Raw genomic sequence first — 22363 nt, 5'->3', positions numbered from 1 at the left:
ATATAATTATATTTATATTACCTAGTGACAAAACTATGATAGTAAATGCCATTTTTTCTCAATTCATCCCATACCTGGAGGGTGTGAGTTCATTTAATAAGGCCAAAGATAAACAGCATAAAAATACGGAAAATCTTACAACAATCGGAAATGTTTCTTAAGGGATCGGATAGTACCGTTTGCAGGCCTCGAAATAAGAATAATGAGAAATTTCAAGGGTCCTCAATACCTCATCAATTTCCAAGGGTCCGACCCCGGACCCTTGCCTTTGAAATGTGAAGAGAGAGAATTGGCTACGGCGTTCACGGTATATAGATTGTAAAATATTAAAAAACCCGGGTTGAAAACTTGATGGGGAACTAAAATAAAAGTGCAGGGAGCTGGACGTATCATGTGAACCAAATTTTTAAATGAAACAACAAATCTAGGATTTTCTGCTCTTTGCTTGGTTCAAATTTTACGGATCACGCGGACCCGTACCGTAGGAAATGTGCGGGTCCGCACCTACTTTCACGGGTATTTGACGCAGGGACGCGCCTTATTTCGAGCGCTGACCGTTTGCGCAAAATTGTTGCGGGACATGGGAGCTCATCAGACATATTGAATTGCATTCTGAATACATATCGAATGTCCTGATGATATCAAATAATTTAGATTTTTTGAAATTCGCAATACACATTTTATGGCAAGTTATTAAAAAATGATATTTTTGACATTTAACAGTACTCGAAGTAAACTTTATCAATCTAATGATAATGTACTTAAAGTGTATGTAGCTGGGAGGAAAAGCCCTCCGTCATTTGAACATTTTGACCTTTCGTATTGAAGATATACCTTTCCCCCAAAAGATTAGGTGTTTTTGAAAATGAAAAATATTGATTTTTAATCATTTGCCATAAAAATCGTATTATATTGCGAATTTCAAAACAAAAAGGCAAACCTAAATGACAAAGGTCATTGCATCTCAATTGCTCGGTATATAATGTGTGCCTCTATATTTTTACATGCTTCGTTAAAATGTTCCTTTTATTTATTCTACACCTATCACCAAACCTAATTTTACATTCATTGCTCGCTAAACTGGTGCAGGATTATTTCCATTACTTGCGGGCCAATGCCGACTGCCATCAGAAGCACTGGAAAGGATTCTACTTGCGATGGACAAACAATTTTGACAGGAACATGCGCCACTACACCCATGTTGCTTCACCGACCTCCACAATATCATAATTGAGTTACCTGCAACATTAAATGATTAAAATGATTTTATACAGAGTTACACATGTGACGCACAAGAACATGTTTGAATCGTTTAAACAATCTTGATATTTGAGCTGCATATATTTGTTAGAGTGAAATAATTGGTTACAGTGAAATGCGTTAAATTTGTTGTGGTGGGTTTTTTCTTCTTCTTCAATTGAGTTCTTTGACAAACCTTCAATCGCACATCATGAGATAGCTGATATTATTATATTGAACACATTGATTATGGAACTCTTTTACACGTGGTAAGAACTCTTTTACACGTGGTAAAGGGTGGCATAACTACAATAATCACAATATCAAAGCCATAATATTGTTTCAAATATCCTTTTATGCATTTTATTTTAATGTCCATTTAGTGATGATAAAACAATTTGTAGTGTAAACTTACCCAGAGCAAGGAGCACAACCGACATGTTGAGTAAAATTACGAATACAGCCATCGCTGCTTGTCGATGTCCTGATGGGTCTGTTAGTGGAACCAGTAGAATCTCAGCACAGAGCAGGTTGAGAAAGATTGCCACAAGAGAAGTCATCTGCAGTAATTGTTCAAACGAATCCTTCATTGGTTTGAAATACGCATGACTTGTAATGAACACCATTGACACAGCTACAGTCGCCCCTAAGGTAAGCGGGTCCTCTGACCCAAAGAGAACTATAAGTGATGTCTGCAACACTTTACGGCATAGCTCTACTACATCCCAATACCAGTACTCTCGTTTGTAGTTTTCACAGAAGAACTGCACATACAGTGGATATTTAGAATAGTCGATACTCTCATTCATAGTCGTACTAGCTTCATTTGCCTGGACATCTTGAACGTCGTTATTACATGCTGCCAACTCCACATTTCCATCTTCTTCTGAGTTAATTGACTGCTCATAATCAATGATTTCGTTTGTCTGAATACTACCTCCAATTCTGTCTATAGCTTGATTATCTTCGGAATCCAACTCCGTAACATCGGAAATGATTGAGCGCTCATTGTCAGTGTAGTTGTCAAGTAAAGGAGTCGTATCAGATTGGCTATCGATTTCTGCAGTTGTGATATTGCCTTCGTCTTGTGTATTGTTTTCGATCCCTTCATTTCCAGTATTAAAGTTCTCAGGAGATTCGTTGACTTGTTTCATTTCCCGACGAAATCTTATTTTTTGGGAAAGAATCAAAAAGAACAAGCACAAAGGATATCCGAAAACAAAAACCAATGAGACATAGGCTGTTGTGACGTAGTTCTTGTGTTTCTCAGTATTACAGTCAACTGAATAATCAGATCGAAGTCGTTTCGTGCAGTAATCATCATTCACATCGACACAGAATTCTTGACAAGCCACTGGCATTAGGGACAAGATCACATCACACAAACTCAGGTAAGATATGAACAAAACTACGACGACAACCAAGCAGCAGTTCCCTCTGAATCTGTGTAGTTTGTTTTTCACTTCAGCGGCAGATAATGTTTTATCAAATCGCAGAAACACCCATTTAGATGCAAATACAATACTTGGAAAAAACACAACAAGAATACAAAACACTAAGCCGATAAGGAATTCTGTGTAGATGTTCAACTGGAGTTCATCAATGTAACAGCGAGGCTTTGCTAGTAACTTGAATATGTTCAGCTCTAAAGCCTTAAACACGTAAGCAAGATTTGACACATCCTTTGGCCAATGAATGTTATGAAGGGAAGTAAAAATAGCCCCAGCTATTTGATAATAACCCAGAACTATTTTAAATCGAGCGATTAGAACATAAACCAGAGATCTTTTGAGCGATTTGTCATCTCCCATTTCCTCGCGCTCTTTCATCTTTTTCTTGAGATCCAAAACGATGATCGCAACCAGTATGCACATTAAAATAACTACAAGCAATAGCTCCAAGATCAGATGCCAGATAGGAGGACATTCTACACAATATTCAAACCATGAATAGTAGCCGCTACTACATCTGGAACAAACCCATCCTTGATAACCCACACCACAACTTCCATTAAAAAAAGAACAAGCTTCTTCTCCTCCTGGGCAAGGAAATGGTTTGGGAAGGGGACCTTCAAATCTTGCACTTGCAGGATCATAGGATCTATCAAATATTAGCAGATTTTCAACGAATGCAGCATACATTCTACTCGAACTATTCTGTGCAAATGCAAGGACGTGGGTAGTGTTCGACAAATTCCAATCCCATGTCCACCAATATCCAGGCTGGACCTTCTGCGATTCATTGCTACAAATGACACCTTGTTCGGGGCAGGGCATACAAGGACCAAATCTATCTTTTCGGTAGTATCCATCTAAACAAGGACAAGCACGGAGTCCTGCAAACGTATTTTTGTCTGTTCCCGCCGGACATACTTGACAATCTGATATGCGGGCTCCAGGAGCTCGTTCAGAGGAAACAAAAGTACCATTAGTACACAAATCACATCCAATACCTCCAGCTTCCACTGATATTTGAGCACGTCGTGTTTGAAAATATCCACCTGGAATGAACAAAGAAATTAGATACCTAATAGCTAGCTGTGCAACAGAGAACCATGAAACATCCATGTTGTTATATATAGTGATATTAATGTAAACTTATTAATCGCAATGGATTGTAGCCAAAATGATAGCTTTCATGCTTAAAAGTACAAAATGCGAATGCGAATAGAATTGATTTGGTATTTCTATGATAAAAAGACACATTTTTGAATCTCAAAGCTTACCAGCCGGGCAATTAACACAACCGTGGTAAATACCGTCACCGAAGGTACCCGGTTTGCATGGAACACAGGATGGATAATTGCATTGGAAACCAAATTTTTCCATGCCTGCTCTCATGATGTAACTGAAAGACATATGATTTTCATCAAAGAGAGTATTGGTGTTATCTCCAACGCCAAACCTGTAATATCAAAATGAGAATATAACAACAACATCAAAAAAGTAACTACCCCCTCAATGAATGAACATTATTTTAAAACGGGTTATCGTATGCCACATTTGTCAATTAATTTCTGTGCATTATGACACCTTAATTGTTGTAATGGCAAAATTGATGTCAAATCGTACATGTAAATGATAGTTACCCAAGATTTGATAGTTGCGGCAAAATCCTTTTGGTTTGTATTCAGTATTCATGGAAGGAAATGTTTTTGGGTCTCCAACATTTCAGTTCTCCTTGGATCATTCCTGTTGTTTCATGAATTTGGAGGAGGTCAAAATATGTGATAATCAATAATAAAAAAATGTCATTATTCACACCAGTGGTCATTGTTTACTTAATCACATTAAAACATACGTTTCAATTTGACATTCAATGAATTATGACCACTGATGTGAAAAATCACAATTGGTATTGATTATCCTTATTATTATGTTTTCATCCCCTCCAAATACATAAAACAAAAAGAATAATTAATTATGAGAGCCGAAAAGATTTCCTGCAATGCATAATAGGTTGTGCCTAAAAGTCCGCTTATGTCAAGTGAGCCCATAGCGTCATTAGGCGAATCTTTACAGTAACATAATTTTATATAATGTATTGTGCAATATCTGAATAAAATATGAATGAATGGTACAAAATCATGTTTGACTTAAGGTGCGAACTAATAGGATGATGCAATGTTATACAGAACTGGAATGAATGAAAATTATGAAATGCAATACTTTTTAATTCCAATGCTACACATTTTCATACATTATCAGGACACATCAATATGAGCTGAAAAAGCGCAGTGATTTATAGTGCGCTACGCACAGGTACAACGCCTAGACGTTGATCCACAAACCTCAGCACACTTTACTTTAGCCCATTACGTATGTTTCGAAGGCAAATCTTTATTAGGTCATCTTAATTTAATAGTTCGTCTCAAAGCTCTTCCCAAATTGAAAACCTAAGCGGAATGCGTTTTTTAGGTTTTTTTTTAATTTTTAAGATGGCCTTGTATAAATAAATCAACAATGAGGTGTGAAAATCTGAGTTTATTTATACGTGAAATGGAATGCCGCCCTCCAATGACAGCTAGTGGTCAGTGCTGTTTGATATTTTTTCCAAATGATGCGCAGAGCCTGGTTTGCATGATACGATATTATATAGAATGTTTATGACTTCAATGGTATGAATATTATCATGAGCTGAAATATGGGCTGTTCCATTCAACGAGGCTTTACCGAGTTGAATGGAACAGTTCGTATTTCACCGAATGGAAATATTCTTTCCATTGAACGAATAAAAACATTCAATATTTGTTTTATATTATATAACTCATAAGTTCCCTTTCTTCCACTTAATTTGATAACTCACCAGGAAAACAAAATAAATAAAAAATAATAAAATAAATAAAAATATCTAAATGTATATTTATTTTAGTAGCAACACCCACACCCGCATAATTGGCGAGTCGAGGGGGAAACTTCTCGCTATACCCTCGCGAGTTTGTCAGCGTTGCTTTGGTAGCTGCGTGTCATTGTAATGGAAAATGACTATTGCACTCGCGCGAAGTGCAATAGTCCTTTTGCAGGTGGCTGCTAAAAATAGCAGAAATAATCAATAGTAATTGGCCAATCAAATGACAAGAAATTTTGTATGAGTTATATAGAGGTAAATTATTATAGTTGACTTACATTCCAACACTAGATGGAAAGTCAGGCATTTCTGATAGATATTCCACTGGATAATATCTGCAATGGAATATATATGGTAGAATTCGCAATTGTCATAAATTAAATCAACACCATAATCGTAGTGGTCGACCACGATCTCAATATCTACCTTCATTATCATCATCATAGCCATAGTCGTCATTATCTTCATTATCATCATCACGATTATTAGTATGATGATCATCATCATTGGCATCTTCATTATCATCATCATCATCATCATCATCATCATCATCATCATCATCATCATCATCATCATCATCATCATTATCAACAACTTCCATCAACATATCATCATTTTTGTAATCATACCAATGCTTTACTAAAACAATTTGGTCCACTTATGGATCTGGCCAATACGCGCCAGCGAGCACAAACGGGGATCCTTTGAAATATTTCAGCCTTGGTAAGACAGATTCGCCGACTGCTTTTTTCATCAAATAGCAAGATCACGGGACGGTCATTATCCCAAATAACCGGTTATACATGAAGATTAAAGTATGAATTTCTGCAGTTGATTCTTGTATTGGACTCTTATTATGAGTTTGAGGGCCAATTTTTGGAAAAATTTAAGAAGTGGTGACGTCACAGCATTGTTTTAAGTATTATTTTTTGCCCCAGGGGACCCACTCAGATATATATGAGCTACGCATCCGCTTTTAATAAACACGTGGAAAAAGGATCGGGTTTTCGCCATCGCACGTCGTTTTGGGAATAAGAGGTCATTTTACACTGTTTTGACATTAATGGTGTGTTTTTGGAACAACGCTCATCGCCATCTAGGCCTAGGGTAATGTTTATGGACCTTCATTTAACATTGCCCAATTGTTTATGTATTTTACCCCAGAGCGTTCTGCAATATACGCCTCATTATGATTTTTATATCCTACACCACAAGACCTTGTGCAGGGTGACTTATATAAAAGCTATTGTTAAGATTAATTTGTAGCCTACGCACTATGTTATGATATATGAAAGTTCCACGTATGATTTCCAGCAAGGGCCGTTTGCCTTTGTGGTTAGCTCAGTCGCCTCTCACGCAGGCGGTCGGGGTTCAATCCCCGAATATGTCAGTATTTTGTTTTCACATCCATTTTAACTCCAAAATTATTTATTTTCATGTGAAAATTTATACATTGCATTGGGAAATATATGTTGTGCACTTTTTTCTGTAGCGGGGCCAACAAGAGCAAAAAACGCAGCTCGGCTCGGGAAAAAAATTGCGTCCAACGTCCAGGCAGTGTTGCCGTCATATTGTCTGTTTTGCTTACGATATTGGCTGTTGCCGCAAAGAATGACGTTTGCTATTTTGAGCCAAACAAATTTTGAGCCAAAAAGTTGTTGTCACAATTATTGATGCCGCATAAAACTTACACTTTGCTGCCACTTTCTGCTAAGCAATCAAACGATCCTTCCTCAACTACAGTTAAAGGGTTCTGGTAAATATGTCTAGAAATCGTGAGTATAGATCGACAACTGTAATGGTTGTTCTGAATTTCTGAATTTGAGGTTTGAGGTGATATTTACTGAACCTAAATACTAATAATCTTAAAAGTGGTACGCACTCAAGAAGCTTGAATGGCCCCCTGGGGCAAAATGTTATAAGCCTATTGGACACAAAGAAACAGCGTGAGTTCATTGCAGGAATCCGCGCAGTTGTTTTTGTACCATAAAAGTCGTGTTCACATTTTGACTTACACCCGGCGTAAACTAAAATTCCACAAATATTTTCCCTACTCCTACCGCGTGTCCACGCCTAGCCTACTCCTAGCACTACGCCAATTAGTTCCACCAAGCATTCTGGTCGGCGTAAACATTGGCTACCACTTCCGGTGTTTCTGTGACCTTTATTAACCGCGCGTTACGGAGGTTACACCCAGCTCGCTACTAGTAAATCGTCGGACGTACGCCTGGCGGAACTTACGCTGACCATTGTTCACACTGCACCTACTCCTAGCAGCGCCTACCGCTACTCCTAGCAACTTACGCCGATCAAGTTCCGCCGGGCGTACGTCCGACAATGTGAACACGACTAAATTTATAATATTTGACCCCAGGGAGCCTTTAAACTCTCTGAGTACGTATCACTTTAAAGAGCCATATGTTTAAGCTCCTAACATTTTCCAAAATATGGTATATTGAAAGTGTATGTCAGCTGTGACTAACGCAAATTGCTGACGAATGAAGTTTTGGAAATATCACCGCAAACCCCAATAAATTTGACAATAACAGAACAATGTTGCATAAAGTCCGAAATTGTGCCCCCCCCCACAAAGCTCAAATGCAGCCTCTTTAAATCCGCTACATTATGAGCACTATAATGTTAACCCGTGAAAAGCACATTTTCTATCAAACTATTATTTAATTTTACACCATCACCCGACACACCCCACACACACAGTGACAGATCCAGGCAGGGGCACACCCAGCTCCTGCCCCCCCCTTCGTGCTAAATAAACAAAAAATAGCCCACCAACTGGCTTCAATTGGGCCTTTATTTGTGACATTTCTCTAAAGACCCCCTTTCCCTGCCTGCGTATGCAAAAAAGAGCGTTCTTTTTGGCTTCTGTTTTAGACACCGGTAGGGGCCTTACACTTTTGTATTAAGCTATCATAATAATAATTTAAAAGTGTTCCACGAAATGGCTTTTATAAAGTAATGACATTATGATATCATAGGTGCAAAAATGGTCCACGAAATGGCCTTGCTCAATTGGGCATTTATTTTAACAAATTTCCAACTTGAATTATGAAGTATGAAGGGGTACCCCCCCGACACCCCCTGTGTATAGATAAAGTAGTGTCCGTTTTGGCTTCAATTGTGGACACCCGAACACTTGCAATAATAACAACAATAGTGTAAAAATGGTCTACGAAATGGCTTCAATTAGGCCTTTATTTTGAAAAAATTCTAAGGGAACGCATCCACCTTGCATACTGATAAAGAAGTGGCCTCCTATTTTAGACTCGACACCCGGATACTTGCAATGATAACAATAATAGTGTAAACTGGTCTACGAAATGGCTTCAATTTGGCCTTTGAAATGTTTTAAAAATGTTTAAAAATGTTTTGAAATGTTTTAAAATTCTAACATTCTCACATCCCCCGTCATACACCCTCCTTACGGTCATTCAAACAGGTAGCACCAAAGATTCGAGTGTGCCCCGGCCCCTTTCACAAATTCCTGAATCCACCACGGCCCTCTCGGTCTGCCAAAAATTGCCCCACCCCCGCCTTCAAAAATATCTTCGCCCCTTCCCTTACACATTTCCAACCCTTTTTAAAACAAGCAAATTTTGACAGGTCCAAGGGGGGGTGAGATCTTTAGCAAATCAAAAGGGGGTAAAACATTTTTGGCACCCATTTATGGGCTCTTTTTAAATAAAACGCTCTAAAAAGTTTACGTATTTATTTAATTTCATATTTTGTATGGATTAGTTTTATTTTTCTGAAAGAAAGAAAGAGTGACAAAGGGAGGGGAGGGGAAGAGAGGGAGAGTGCAGGAGTAATACAAAATCCTAGTAACATAAAATACCATAAACGCCCAGATATTTCATTTTTGGTGAATTCTAGTAACATAATATACCACGTGTGGTTGCAGCTGTATACAGACTAAATTGCTACATTATTTTATTGACCTGCTAACTCTGAGGCTACACTCGCCGTCCTAATCCAAATAGTACAAGATATTTGAGTGATAGAGGTGAAGTTTATGATGTTGTTTCTTTGCAAATTCCCAATGTTTTTCGCGTCCAAATGTATTGGGAACTTTCATAATGATTGCATATTATCATTTGGAAGAAAAAAAGAAAATCTAAAAATTTAAAAAGATCGTACATTAAGGCTTTAATTAGTGCAGTATGGCTGTCAACATGGTCAATCAGATAACAATACAAAATCATACAAAATTAAACTTTAAGTATTACACAGACTTCTTTTTACTATGATTAATTATCTAAGCCTGGTGATCTTGATTACCAAGTGGGCACAGGTTAGGATTTCGACGTTGAATCAACGTTGATACAACGTCGAAGTTTAAACCTAACCTGATTTCAACCTGATTCCAACCTACAGGTTAGTTGAAATAAGGTTGAAATTTAAACGTTGATACAACGTTGAAATTTCAACCTGATTTCAGGTTGAAATCAGGTCCAAAATGAAGGTGTATTGGCTATATAACGGGCTAAATGCAAGGTGAAAAATGTGGGTGCCCTGAGCCCGGGCCATCTGGCATAATGGTAACTCTTGGAACTCTTGATCTTGGATATCTGGGATAAAATTGGCAAAGTTCATAAATGGGGGAAAGGCCTTTAGATCTAATAGTATCACGGTCAACATACGGGGTCCTTTGTAGTTTTAGAGCCAGCTTTGATGATAGCCTTATATTTAACATTCGGGGCCCTGGGCCCATATTAGATGACCAACTTGTATTTTGGGAATATATAATGCTCTAGAATTATCAGTGTACCAACTCTGATTCTATAGAAACTGTATTCACAAATCTTAAATTTGGGCCCCTGGGGCCCTTGACCTCTTGCTGGGGCCAAAACGGGAAAAATGAAACTTTTTGGGGTAGGGCCCAAGGTGTGCCACATACCGGGCCTGATATTTTTTTAGTATTAGGGCTGCTATAGCCTTGACACTCACGTGGATCGAGGAGAAGGAGAAGGAGAAGCAACCTATGAATCATACATGTGGGCATAAATAGAATGGTCTCTTGCACGTACGGGCATACAACCTATTCATTACTATTTTCACCGCACCTTTAAACCTTGAAGCAAAAAACAAACAAAAACAAAAACAAAAACAAACAAAAAAACAGGGGGGCCTTTGGTCAAAATGGCAGGGGGCCTTGTCAGCAACTGCTGACTTGCTGGCAGCTGAAATCCGCCTTTGGGAACAAGAACTAATCAGCAAGCGGAGACGATGTATAGTTGCTGCTGATAAATCATGGTAGTCACACGAAATAGCCTAATGATGGTAAAAAAAGACTTAGTCTGAAGCAAAACAACTGTTAAAAAAAAGTGAAACAAATACAACTAAAGGTTGACTGATGAAATTATGTTGCGCTTGCTAGAATCTTTTTCTCCTCCATAAATAGTACAGGAACCAATACCGTAGTTCCTTTAACTACTGCCATCCTGATAAGGGGCTGTGCAATAATTACGAGCCCCTGGGGGGATACATTTTCAAATGGCATGCCAAAAATTACTTGACACTCCTCTCGGCCTGCCAATAATTGAATACATGAATACAAAAGCCACCTAAGTCCATGCGAAGTTATTTTGAGAGAAAAACCCGTGTATCATTTTAATTCCTTCAGTTAGATTTACCTGGTCAATATGGTAAGTTTTACGTGCAAATGAGTGGATTAACCTGTATTAGGTATGACGATTAGCATTTCAGGGACTTCGTGGGGTTCATTTTACATTTTGGACTTGAATCATATACAAAGACAACAATGTTAGAATGAGATTTCCATCCAAAATGCCACATCCACAAGCTCCTTCAAACATCATTTTAAGAGCAATTTGCTTTCTAAACCGGTTTACCAGTAATTATTCTTTGACTCCTGTTCCCATCTTTTTTTTTTTTTGTAAGGTCTTGTCCTGTCCTGTTTGTATTTGTATTTTCGTTTGTACTGTTTGCCGGCAACCCACACCCACGAGCTTGCTCCCCGCGTGTTGCCCCACAACTTTATTTTAGGTTTTTTATTGATGCCCCTCATTATCTTGTCTCAGGCCCACTCTTGACCTGTCTCTTGCCTTTTAATAGGTTGTTTGTTCTTACGTGATCGCATTTGACTGTCATCAGTGGGCCTGTGATCGGATTCATTACTTTGCTTTGTATGTAATTGGTTTGAAAATTATGGCATTTGTCATTTATACTATGTATTTTTGAAGTTGTGAAATAAATGTTTCTTGAATTGAATTGAATTGAAATTGAATTGAATACAAGATTACCACTAGTAAGATAATACAAAATAAAGCACACAGGTATGTATAATGTTGATAAGCATTCTGCCATGTAATATAAACCACACACTTTCCTTTATTAAACCCATTTTTTGTTCAAAAGTCATTCTCTAGCAATGAATGTGTTACAAGTGGACTTGTATACATACTGGATTTCAATCAATGTGTTACAAGACTCAAATCATGAAATTGGGTGATTCTTTCATACATGCTATTTTTCACATGCCCAATAGACACAGAGAATGAATTTGAGTTGTTCTTTCATGCATATGACAGGCCTATGTATAGCAACAATTTCCCATGCTTAACTCAATTTGGCCAAAGTATGGACTTAGGTGGCTTTTGCATTCATATATTCAATTGATTGCCCCCTCTCTGCCCCCCTGCCAACACATTTTCCCCTCCCCCTACCCACATGCCCAATTTTTGGCTTCCCAATTTGCAAACTTTAAATGGTCTAGATATATGATGCGAGCACATCGAGCAGGTCATTTTGCATATTTGAACGTTTCTGTAGTGTTTTCTTAAGCCTTTTACGAGCGTAGAACGTGTTATTTAAAAGGTGCCCTGTAAATGTGTGCCAAAAATTGCTTGCACCCCTCTCAGCCTGCCAAAATTGCTTCCCCCCACCCAGCACACGGCTTGCCTAAAAATATTTGGGACCAATGGGACAATATTTTGTGTTGGGACCAACACAATTTGTGTACGAGGGACTTTCAGGATTACGAAGAAATAGGATATAAAAAAATAAATCATTCAGGTGCATAGCAAAGCCACCTGGTGACTAGACTACTAGGCACGTACACACATACCAAAAACTCTCTATTGCATGTTGGCTTACACTGCATTCCTTAATGACCCAACTTGTCGCAACACTGCAAGTATCTTAAATTCATTCAATGCTAAATAATCCCCCAAAAAGGAAGGTTAGCGGATAGCTTGACCAAAATATAAAAGATAATTAGTCTGGCATAACTTCCTCGGGACTTTCCAGTCTTTATTATATATTTATGAATAAAGTTAAAGTATGTCATGATTGGTAAGACTCTTTATCACAGTTTTCTATTCAACAACTTTTCAATGAAGTTTCGAATCCACCTGTTGTTGGTATTACACAATAATAAATGGAAATACCCAAACTCAAACACGCTACAATAATTAATACAGGTATAACTAGTACTAGCATTTTTAATATGAATCTGCTTGTGCAAATTGCAAACGTGAAACCAATATCATAAAGACGAAGCGAAAACTGACATTCAACATGATAAGAAATACTGTGACGCTGTTAAATTTGGAAATATTAGTTTAAAACACCCGTTACTTTAAAGGGACAATCAGTAGTGATCAGTAATTATATTTTGCGAGTGCATATTGCAAACGTGAAACCAATCTCATAAAGACGTTGCGAAAGCCATACGCGGAAACAAATAAACCTTTTCAATGAAGTTTCGAATCCACCTGTTTTTGATATTACACAACAATGGATGGTAATACCCACCTGTTATCATAAAGGGCTACCTTGGCTACCTACGGGAAGACAAATTTGGGAACGTTGTAACCTTTAATTAATGAAGTTATACCTTTACATGCTTAGATATCCTATCTAAGAAACATTGGTCATTTTTAACTGCCGGAATTTCGAGTCCGTTAAAAACTAAGGTCATTCATCATATTTCAATTGTCATCAGTTATTGTTGCATAAAGGTAGATGGTGGTGGTGGTGGTGGAGGTGGCTGTAAATACCCTCATTATTTGACCCAAGAGCCCACCAACGTCATTTTGACCATTTCAGGTTTAGCTCTCAAATGCCGTTTGTTTTGTTCAAAAGACTTTTGCGCCCGTATGCTCCAGTTTAGAGGCATGTTTGACCATTTTAGCCTCAAAATTGCAATTGTAAATTTTCTCCATTCAATCTGTTCACGATATTACACCAACCTCCATTATCCATGTCAAAAAGGCATCTACGCCACTGATTATCATGATTATTGTCTCTAAATAATGGCTGCTTAAAGGACTATCTATTGCAAAAACAAGTTTATCTCTATTCGAAGAGAATAATTATTACATTACAAGTTGACAATTGTTACAATTTTTTATGCGTATTTCTCCTGAAAAAGGAGAAATTGTGTGGGTAAGTTCGGCCTCGTACGTGTTCTTCCACCGTTTGAGGCGTACGTGTTCTCCCCCGTTTGGCTGATGACGTAGGTAAATGAAGCGGACACTTTATCATGCTCTCATCATACAAACACAATCACTTTGACAAGTTTGACATTAGCAACAATGAGTTGTACTATATATCATTTACCATATAACAATGCTGCATAACAATATGCAGACTTTGTTTTCATTTCGGAAACAAAGCTCACACAGTATTGTTACTATGCATTTGCTTTGTAATATTTTATCCAACTGAAACTATAGCATTGCAATATACAGGGAAATCAGATACATGAGTTTGTGGCCTTAACACGGTTTATATGCTAGTCTCAGATGAAATTCTAAGCTCAACATATTATTTTTTTAGGCCTAATATTTCTCATGATATTGATATACATATGAATTGTAATATCACAATTTACTAATATAAAAAAAGAAGCGACTGATTTTATCCATATGTTTAAAAACCATTAAATTTGTAATACTTAATTTGGATTTTTTCTGTGAACAGCAACAGTATACGTTCTGTAAATTGAGAGCGTTTATAGTCCCTTTTCTCAAAGTGGGCACATCTCATTTCATGACGTCACCTTTTTTCTAGGCCATATCTGTCTCGTTCGAAGGAACTCATCGCTTAAGTTGGTTTTTGCGGAATATCAATTTTAAACGCCTTATTTTCTCAAAAAGGAGTCATTTTCATTGTCCTCATAATATTAGTTTGCCAATGATATGATGTTGTTTTTGCAATAGACCTGCCCTTTAAAGTGTTAATGCATATTTACATGGTTCACTTAATTGTACAAAGTATTAATAATTTGAAAATAAAATATTTTTATAAATTGTATCAATACTTCTATAAGCTTTGGCAATATTTTAAACGGACATTTCCTTAATTTAAAAATCTACTTGTAACATTTTTTATATTTAATGTGTTCGTCGGGACTTCCCGTTTTCGGATTGTGCAACATTAGGTATATAAAGGAGTTATTTATATACTTCTTTTATTCCAAACTCGCGTGATCGGATTGACACGTCATGGATCATTATGTTTATGTGAATACTTTACTTGTTACAAATCAACATGTGTAAAACTGCGATAAGTCTTGCAATTGATTATAAATCGCCCCAAAGCACTCTTGTTTGTCCATGAGACTTAAGGGTAGACGAGGTATTGTTGGTCGAAGCAACCTAAAAAGCGATTTTCATTATCTAGATCAATATATTATTGAAAAATAACACCTTGATGTTTTGCAAAAGATCATTCTACAAATCGTATACTTTGCAAACTTGCTTAATTTATTGTTGTTAATGAGTTATGTACGTTTTACTAAAGTGTTGTTGTTTCAGCCCTCTTTACAACGTAACTCAAGAACCGCAGCACATATAAAAATATATCTGTGATATTTTAATTCCTCTACACGCTCGCTATAAATTGAGCAATGCAGTTTTTGCCGAAGCTCACTACAATTCGTAAGATGCTGTGAACTACCAAATCACAACAGTTTAAAATAATTAATAACCTTAAGGGGGTACTACACCCTTTGTGCCTATTTTTGTATTTTTCTCAAAAAGTATAGCGCATTGGTGACAAGTAAGATATGTATATTATAGGGGCAAGGACTAACAACTACTGCACTGAAAATTCAGCAACTCAAGGCAAGCAGTTATTGATTTATTGATCAAATATTGGTTTTCCCTCATTTTTGACTGTAACTCCACAACTGTTGTCTGTGCTGAAATAAAATTCCCAGTGCAGTAGTTTGTAGTCCTTGCCCCTATAGTATACATATCTTACTTGCCACCAATGCACTATAATTTTTGAGAAAAATGCAAAAATAGGCAATAAATTGTGCAGGGTGTAGAACCCCTTAAAGGCCCATTCAGTGATTTGCTCACCCGGACGATCGTAAAAATCATAAAAAAATCAGATTTTGGTACCTTTGTCATTGTCATAGAAGGCTAACATAGCCTGCCTGATAGTATGAATTAGCTACATGTATTTAAATGGGGCTTCAACTTGCGCTGGGATCACTGAATAGGTCTTTAAGGGGCTGTACAATTATTATGCGCCCGGGAACAAAGCGAAGCATTTCTAAATGGCGTGATAAAAATTATTGCCCTTTACCCTCTCGGTGTCCAAATCGATGTGCCCCTCCCCCTTCCTTGCACAATCGAAACTGTGGTGATCTTATATCCAAAACTTTAAGTTGCCTAAATAGCGAGCAGATAATTATGCTTGTCGTTTTCAAACCAAGTAGAGAACTACAGGGTGTCCCAGAAAAAAATTACGGGGTAAATGAATTTGGTCGAGAAATAGCCATCAGAATCCAAAAATATAAAAAACAGCGTGTAGCTCAAATATCGTATACGCTAATTTTACCTGAATCGGTTGACAGATTTCAAGAAAAATGAGCGATTACATAACGCAAACGTCAATTCACTTCATTGCAAGTTTTAAAGAAAGATCATAAGTACAACACAATGCGCACTGGTTAATTGTCAATGGACTATATATTTTGTTCGGTGAATCCTTTTAGTGATTTTAAAACATTCTGTTTCTTGCAAAACATTTAATTGGGTTTTGTTCAAATTTGAACTTTCTCACACACATTAATGTTTTTGGAATATTTCCAAGAAATGGTAATGCAAAGTTTAAATCTTTCAAAATTTCAACATAATGTTGCATGATATCTAAAAACACACGTAAAGATGTTAAAGCACTTGGTCAATGTCATTCTTGGCTCAAATATTATTTGGAAATTTGAAATATAATAATATTATATTTGCACAACATAAAGAGTTATAGCTGGGGAGATTCCAATTGCAGAAATCGAAGTTTTCTCGGACAAACTGTTGTTCATCTTCAGTGAAATATCAATACGAAAAGTACTGAATAACATGACGTCGTCGGATTATAAAATGAGGACTAAATTTAATGAGAATACACAAACTTTAGGAAGGGGTTAGAGAGTATGAAAGAAGGGCCTGCTGATCAAACTTGGAATGAACCGCATTGATGCGTGCATTATGAAATCGTTAATGTCTTTGCAACTAGTCAACAGAATCAAATAAAATTTGCGTATATCGTCGGTCGCAACACATAATGGCGTAGAGTGATTTTCAAAATTTTCCGTTTCACATAGTGGCGTATATGTTTAGAGCTAGCTATTATCATATAATATTTATTCCTTGTTAACTATTAAAGATATAGTTTAATAGTTTGAACCTTTAACTTCAATTACAAATGGAATCGGGCCACTGAAAGATAACAGGGGAGGAGTATCGACTCCGTTACTAGTAGCATATCCTTCAAAATCGCTTTGATCAGAAACGTATTTTGTCCTTCACGTACGCCACTATGTGTTGCGACCGACGATATGATGCACGATAAAAGGAGCTACAGGCTACATGTAGTAAATCTTTGATCCTGATGTCTATTTCTCGACTTATGACCAAATTCATTCACCCAGTAATTTTTTCTGGGACACCCTGTATAGTCCATTTATTTCTATTGTATGTTAAAACGTGCCTTACACGTGAATGTGGTAAAATGTACTTGTCCAATCCATTTTGACAAACAAAATTGCTTGCTTGCCAAAGATGTATTCACCAATCTCCTCCCACCACCAAATTTTACGCCCCCAATGGTATAAAATGACTGCACCACCCCTATCCACAGGGTGGTTTTAAAAAAGTAAACCCACTTCAAACAGAAATTATAACCTACTTCCCAAAAATATCTAAAACTTAAGTTTACATAATGAAGTATATAGACCTTTATGCTGGTTTTTAACCACACTGTACATGATAGCCTATGGTAATTTTATATCGAGCGATAAACAAAGAAGGACTTCATCGTAGCTATTAGAAACCGTAGCCTTTCCTACGTAATGGCCCTGTTAAAGAAAGAAAAATATGAAACCAAAGGATAATAACAAAAATATATACATAAATATCAATTATTAAATAAAGTGATTTTTTATAATTAGTGTCATATTATTATTTTATTATGTCGATCGGCGTTTATCGAATCTATAGCTAGTCTGTAGGTCATCGACAATTTAAACGCGAACAAATGCACCCCTTCTCACCTTGTACAGGCTTAATGATGACATAGTGACTTTAAATGTGAACGAGTAAGTTTCTGTGAAATAATAATAATAATAATAATAATAATAATAATAATAATAATAATAATAATAATAATAATAATAATAATAATAATAATAATAATATAATAATAATAATAATAATAATAATAATAATGATAATAATAATAATAATAATAATAATAATAATAATAATATTTAATAATAATAATAATAATAATAATAATAATAATAATAATAATAATAATAATTATATGATAATAATTACTTCTTTCATCAAACATGCTGATGGTCAACGTACAATCGTTTCTATGAATTAAAAAAATATAGCTTGGTGACAAATCATAATTATTTAAAATTTATTTACCTCCTTTTTTAATGGGACAAAACGTCTCTCCTTTTTCCAATGCGAAGTCACAAACATCTACCTCTATGTTGTATGGCCACTGGTTAAGAGTTATTATAATATCTCCGTCAATAAGTGTGTGTGCTAATAACAAAGATACATTAGGAAAACAATAGGCGCAAATTATTTTTATTGCGTTTGTAACCGACACTTGTTTGTGCCAATTTAGTTTCCCGGGAAATTAAAAAAAAAGTAATCGTATCATTAAAAAACCTTCTTTTTTGTCCTTATACAGTTTGATCTTTATACCTCAACACCCATAAAAAATCAATGTTTGCCACAAAAGTGTTGATAACATTTGCAAACTGTTCTCATGACCTTTAAAAACCACGGCATTTAAATGCTATTAAAACACTTGCATCAAAACCAAAACGAGTTTATAATAAGTTATAATGTTTAAAAACAGTGTGTTTGCTGGAGGTAGCGGACCCCGCATTAAAAGGGAAAGAACGGGTGCAAAACGCAAACTGCAGACTGCAGCATCTATTCATCTATTGTGTCCGATTTGATTGCTGACATTTTGGAAACCGTTGTCAATCATCAATATTCATGGACGTGCACATTCAACGTCCAGTTTTTGAAATATGGTGACTTGGGACAACCTTATGCGAGTGAATTGAAAACAAAACAAAAAACATTATGATTTTAATTGTGATGAAAATGTGTATCCATTGAAATTTCCTGACATTAATAACCGGAGAAACGTTCCCACACTAGCCACACACGCACAATCGACAGGCCTACTTCTAAAACAATAGTATCTAAAAGTAGTGGCTGAATGATTGACAACTGTACGAGTCAAGCTCTGAACGCATCGATGGTGACCATGCAATGAATTGCAACGTATAACAAACATTTTCGAAAAATGCCCAATTTGTCTTTGTGTGCGAGTTACAATTTGTAAATCAAAGGTTTGAATCGACCCACTGCACTGGGTACGTCCAATGCACCACACAACCATTCATATTTTTTTTTACTTTTTGTGCTTTAACAGTGGACTATCGGGCCAAAATTTCTCTGTCCGTAATCAAGGTGATAAGATGTGTACCGCAATCACTATGATTTAAGTAACTCAAGCTCATTGATTTTCTCTGATCTTCCCATTTTATCTTTTCTGCTTTATTCACAATTACTTTCTAATAATTACCCCCGAAAAAAACGGACAATAACAGATACCTGCTGTGTAAATAACAACCACCCTTGTTGTGCCGCCCATTTGAATAGGATATGGAGTTACAGTAAAGTTGAACGGAGGTCCTGTAAAAATAAAACGAAGATGGTAGTAGTAGTAGTAGTAGTAGTAGTAGTAGTAGTAGTAGTAGTAGTAGTAGTTGTAGTAGTAGTAGTAGTAGTAGTAGTAGTAGTAGTAGTAGTAGTAGTAGTAGTAGTAGTAGTAGTAGTAGTAGTAGTAGTTTTCATTATCATCATCATCACCACCATCATCATTATTACTACTACTAAATATACGAAGGGGTGGGTGTAACAAAGTCCTAACCCACCTAAAACACATGTTACTGGTTTCGCGATAAGTTGTTTTTGACCAAGTACATGAGAATTTCCATAAAAAAGTATACAAGCATAAAGTATAGGACTTCTTCAACAGACTAACTGTTTTGTTGGAATCATTTGTACAATTTTAAAACCGGTCACTTGTAAGTGGGTTACGACTTTTTGCCCCAAGAATTTCACACTAGTTTCTAGAACTACTTATGAGATGGATATTTCTTTCAAAAAATATCGCATCTAGTCGTTGTTGGTGTAAGAAACACGTTCTCAATGATTCCAGATCAAAATTGTTGTTCATAGATAATCTAGGACCCCAGGTTTAAAGTCGGTGGCAATATAGTGCTAACCCACATTTCTTTTTGAAGAAAAACAGGGAACATAACCATGACATTTATAATCATGCCAATAAATTCATATTGGTGCAAAAATTACACATTATTTTATTTTTATACAATATAATGATTACTTTTTATAAAAATGGATTAAGTATTTGTCCAATCTATATGTTTTAACTGCAATTGATTCGAAACCAGTAACAAGTGCACCAAAAAAAAGGTGACGGTTAGGACTTTATTACACCCACCTCTTCTTATTTTCTGTCGTTGTCATTGTCGGAAGTATTGATGTTATTGTTGTTGTTGTTGTTGTTGTTGTAAATGTTTCTACTGACTCACCACAATTTGTCCCTCGAAGTGGTCCGAATGGGGTATCCAAAGAGATGTTTGAAGAAATTCCTTCTACAAAGGTTTGTTTGTACCCAAATTTACCACCTTTAGCAGACGTATAGATAAGGTAAGCAAGAATCATGACAAACACCGATGACATGTGTGTCATTGTAATGGATCTCATCTTCGATGGATTTGGCATTCATCGAATAGAATCTTGTGAATTAAGCCTGCAAAGATAAACACATGAATTTATCCGATTGTTATTACAATCGTCCAGTTGTCTTGTGTTTTGACGGTCTGCCTTGAAACTGAAATATTTGAGCATAAGCATTCAGAAAGCTAGTTAGTCGATGGCTATTGATATACAAGACCCACTCAGTCACTTAATTAGGCAAATTTTTAGTTACACCTTTTCACGACATAATTAATTTTTTCAGTCAAAATTTCTTCTGCAAATGTCAGAAAAACCACACTTTTTGTCGGACTCGGCTCGGACTCGGACACAAAAGTCCGATCCGAGTCCAGTTCAATTAAATCTATGTAAAATGTAAAATACCAAATTTGATCTCAAATTTGGTTCAAAGTTAGTTACTTTACTTATTTACCCATTTCCTAATTAGTTTGGGCTGTTAACTCTTTCATCTGTCTTATATGCTACATATCCACCAAATTATTTAGGCTTATCTGTCACTTAGCTGAATTATATTTTTGTTATCATTAATGAAATAAACAGATTTTGATAATTAATTACACATATTTTTAATTTTAATTTAATATTCTGACTACCATATATACAAATATACTAAGGAACTTGGTGCTAATTTATATGGATAGGGCTAGTTTCATATAGTTTGTGTTATGTTATATTTCCCAACTTTCTAAAGCACATTATAGGGCTATATGTCATAATCTTGTCAGAATTTCGCTTTTGACTGCACCATTTTTCAATTCCGACTGCCAATTTTGTCAAAATCAACTCGCGAATGTACCCATAGATTAATCATTTTGCAGGCCACAATAGAAATGTCGATTATTTCTGCTGGTTATATTAGAAATGAAGTACTGAGTTGGACATGTTGGCAGTCGCAAGTGCAAAAAGGTGAAATCAAAACGGATATTCTGACAAAACTATAATATATAGACCCACACGATATGCCTTATAGAGCGAACTTTACTGTTTTGAAACGCTATAAAGTTAATTCCAAAAAAAAGCTCACGGTCAAAGTTGAGGCCTATTGAAATAAAAAAATCTTACACTAAAAGACACAATTTCATGCCTAATTTTAGAATTTGACATGCAAAAAAGCAATCCAGAAAACAATAGTATGCAAATATATATATACAACATTGAAAGCACTTACACATAATAGTACATTGAAAAAACACCTACCAATAAGCAATGAAGCACGCTATAAAGACGAAGTAATTGTGATAAAAGAGGAAGGGAAACACACTCACCTATATGCTCGGAAGGCAAGACGAGGAAACATAAGCACGACGACACGATAATGATTTGATTGTTTTCTATTGTGACATGAGCTCCAATAACCATTTGGTCATGATCCGGGAAATCCCAAACCCATGCATGGTTTATTTTTAGGTTGCATAGACAATGCAATACTGTACGTAAAATAT

At 36.2% G+C, this 22363-nt stretch overlaps 2 protein-coding genes across 5 annotated transcripts in view; both read right to left on the bottom strand.

Annotated features, from left to right (window-relative positions):
- Positions 1 to 1004: 1004 nt before the first annotated feature.
- Positions 1005 to 22363, bottom strand: part of LOC140136203 (uncharacterized) — a 79390-nt gene continuing 58031 nt past the window's right edge. Inside the window, exons 9-10 of the mRNA XM_072157920.1 lie at positions 1655 to 3739; positions 1005 to 1239 (exon numbers count right to left, since the gene is read on the bottom strand). Coding sequence (XP_072014021.1) covers positions 1076 to 1239; positions 1655 to 3739 — 2249 coding nt within the window. The 3' untranslated portion in view covers positions 1005 to 1075. The remainder of the gene's footprint in view (positions 1240 to 1654; positions 3740 to 22363) is intronic.
- Positions 15905 to 22343, bottom strand: LOC140136202 (uncharacterized). Of its 4 annotated transcripts, none has more exons than XM_072157915.1 (6): positions 22187 to 22342; positions 20735 to 20955; positions 19731 to 19811; positions 18516 to 18638; positions 18131 to 18183; positions 15905 to 17935 (listed from the first exon to the last, which is right to left on the bottom strand). In XM_072157915.1, the coding sequence occupies exons 2-6, from the start codon at positions 20925 to 20927 to the stop codon at positions 17852 to 17854; spliced, it is 534 nt and encodes a 177-aa protein (XP_072014016.1). In that variant the 5' UTR covers positions 20928 to 20955; positions 22187 to 22342; the 3' UTR covers positions 15905 to 17851. The 4 variants fall into 4 exon arrangements, with proteins under 4 accessions (XP_072014016.1, XP_072014017.1, XP_072014018.1 ...); XM_072157916.1 differs by lacking the exon at positions 22187 to 22342 and adding an exon at positions 22119 to 22138; XM_072157917.1 differs by lacking the exon at positions 19731 to 19811 and having other exon boundaries at positions 22187 to 22343.

Source organism: Amphiura filiformis, chromosome 16 (assembly GCF_039555335.1).
Source record: "Amphiura filiformis chromosome 16, Afil_fr2py, whole genome shotgun sequence".
NCBI lineage: Eukaryota > Metazoa > Echinodermata > Ophiuroidea > Amphilepidida > Amphiuridae > Amphiura > Amphiura filiformis.
Note: the sequence above shows the minus strand (reverse complement) of the source record. Positions and strands in the feature narration are given on the sequence as shown.

Coding starts and splice junctions, on each gene's coding strand:
- LOC140136202 (XM_072157915.1), bottom strand. CDS start 20,927: ATGCCAAATCCATCGAAGATGAGATCCATTACAATGACACACATGTCA. Junction 18,639..19,730: donor GGTTGTTATTTACACAGCAG/GTATCTGTTATT, acceptor CTTTGTTATTAG/CACACACACTTATTGACGGA. Junction 17,936..18,130: donor CATCATTAAGCCTGTACAAG/GTGAGAAGGGGT, acceptor TTTCTTTAACAG/GGCCATTACGTAGGAAAGGC.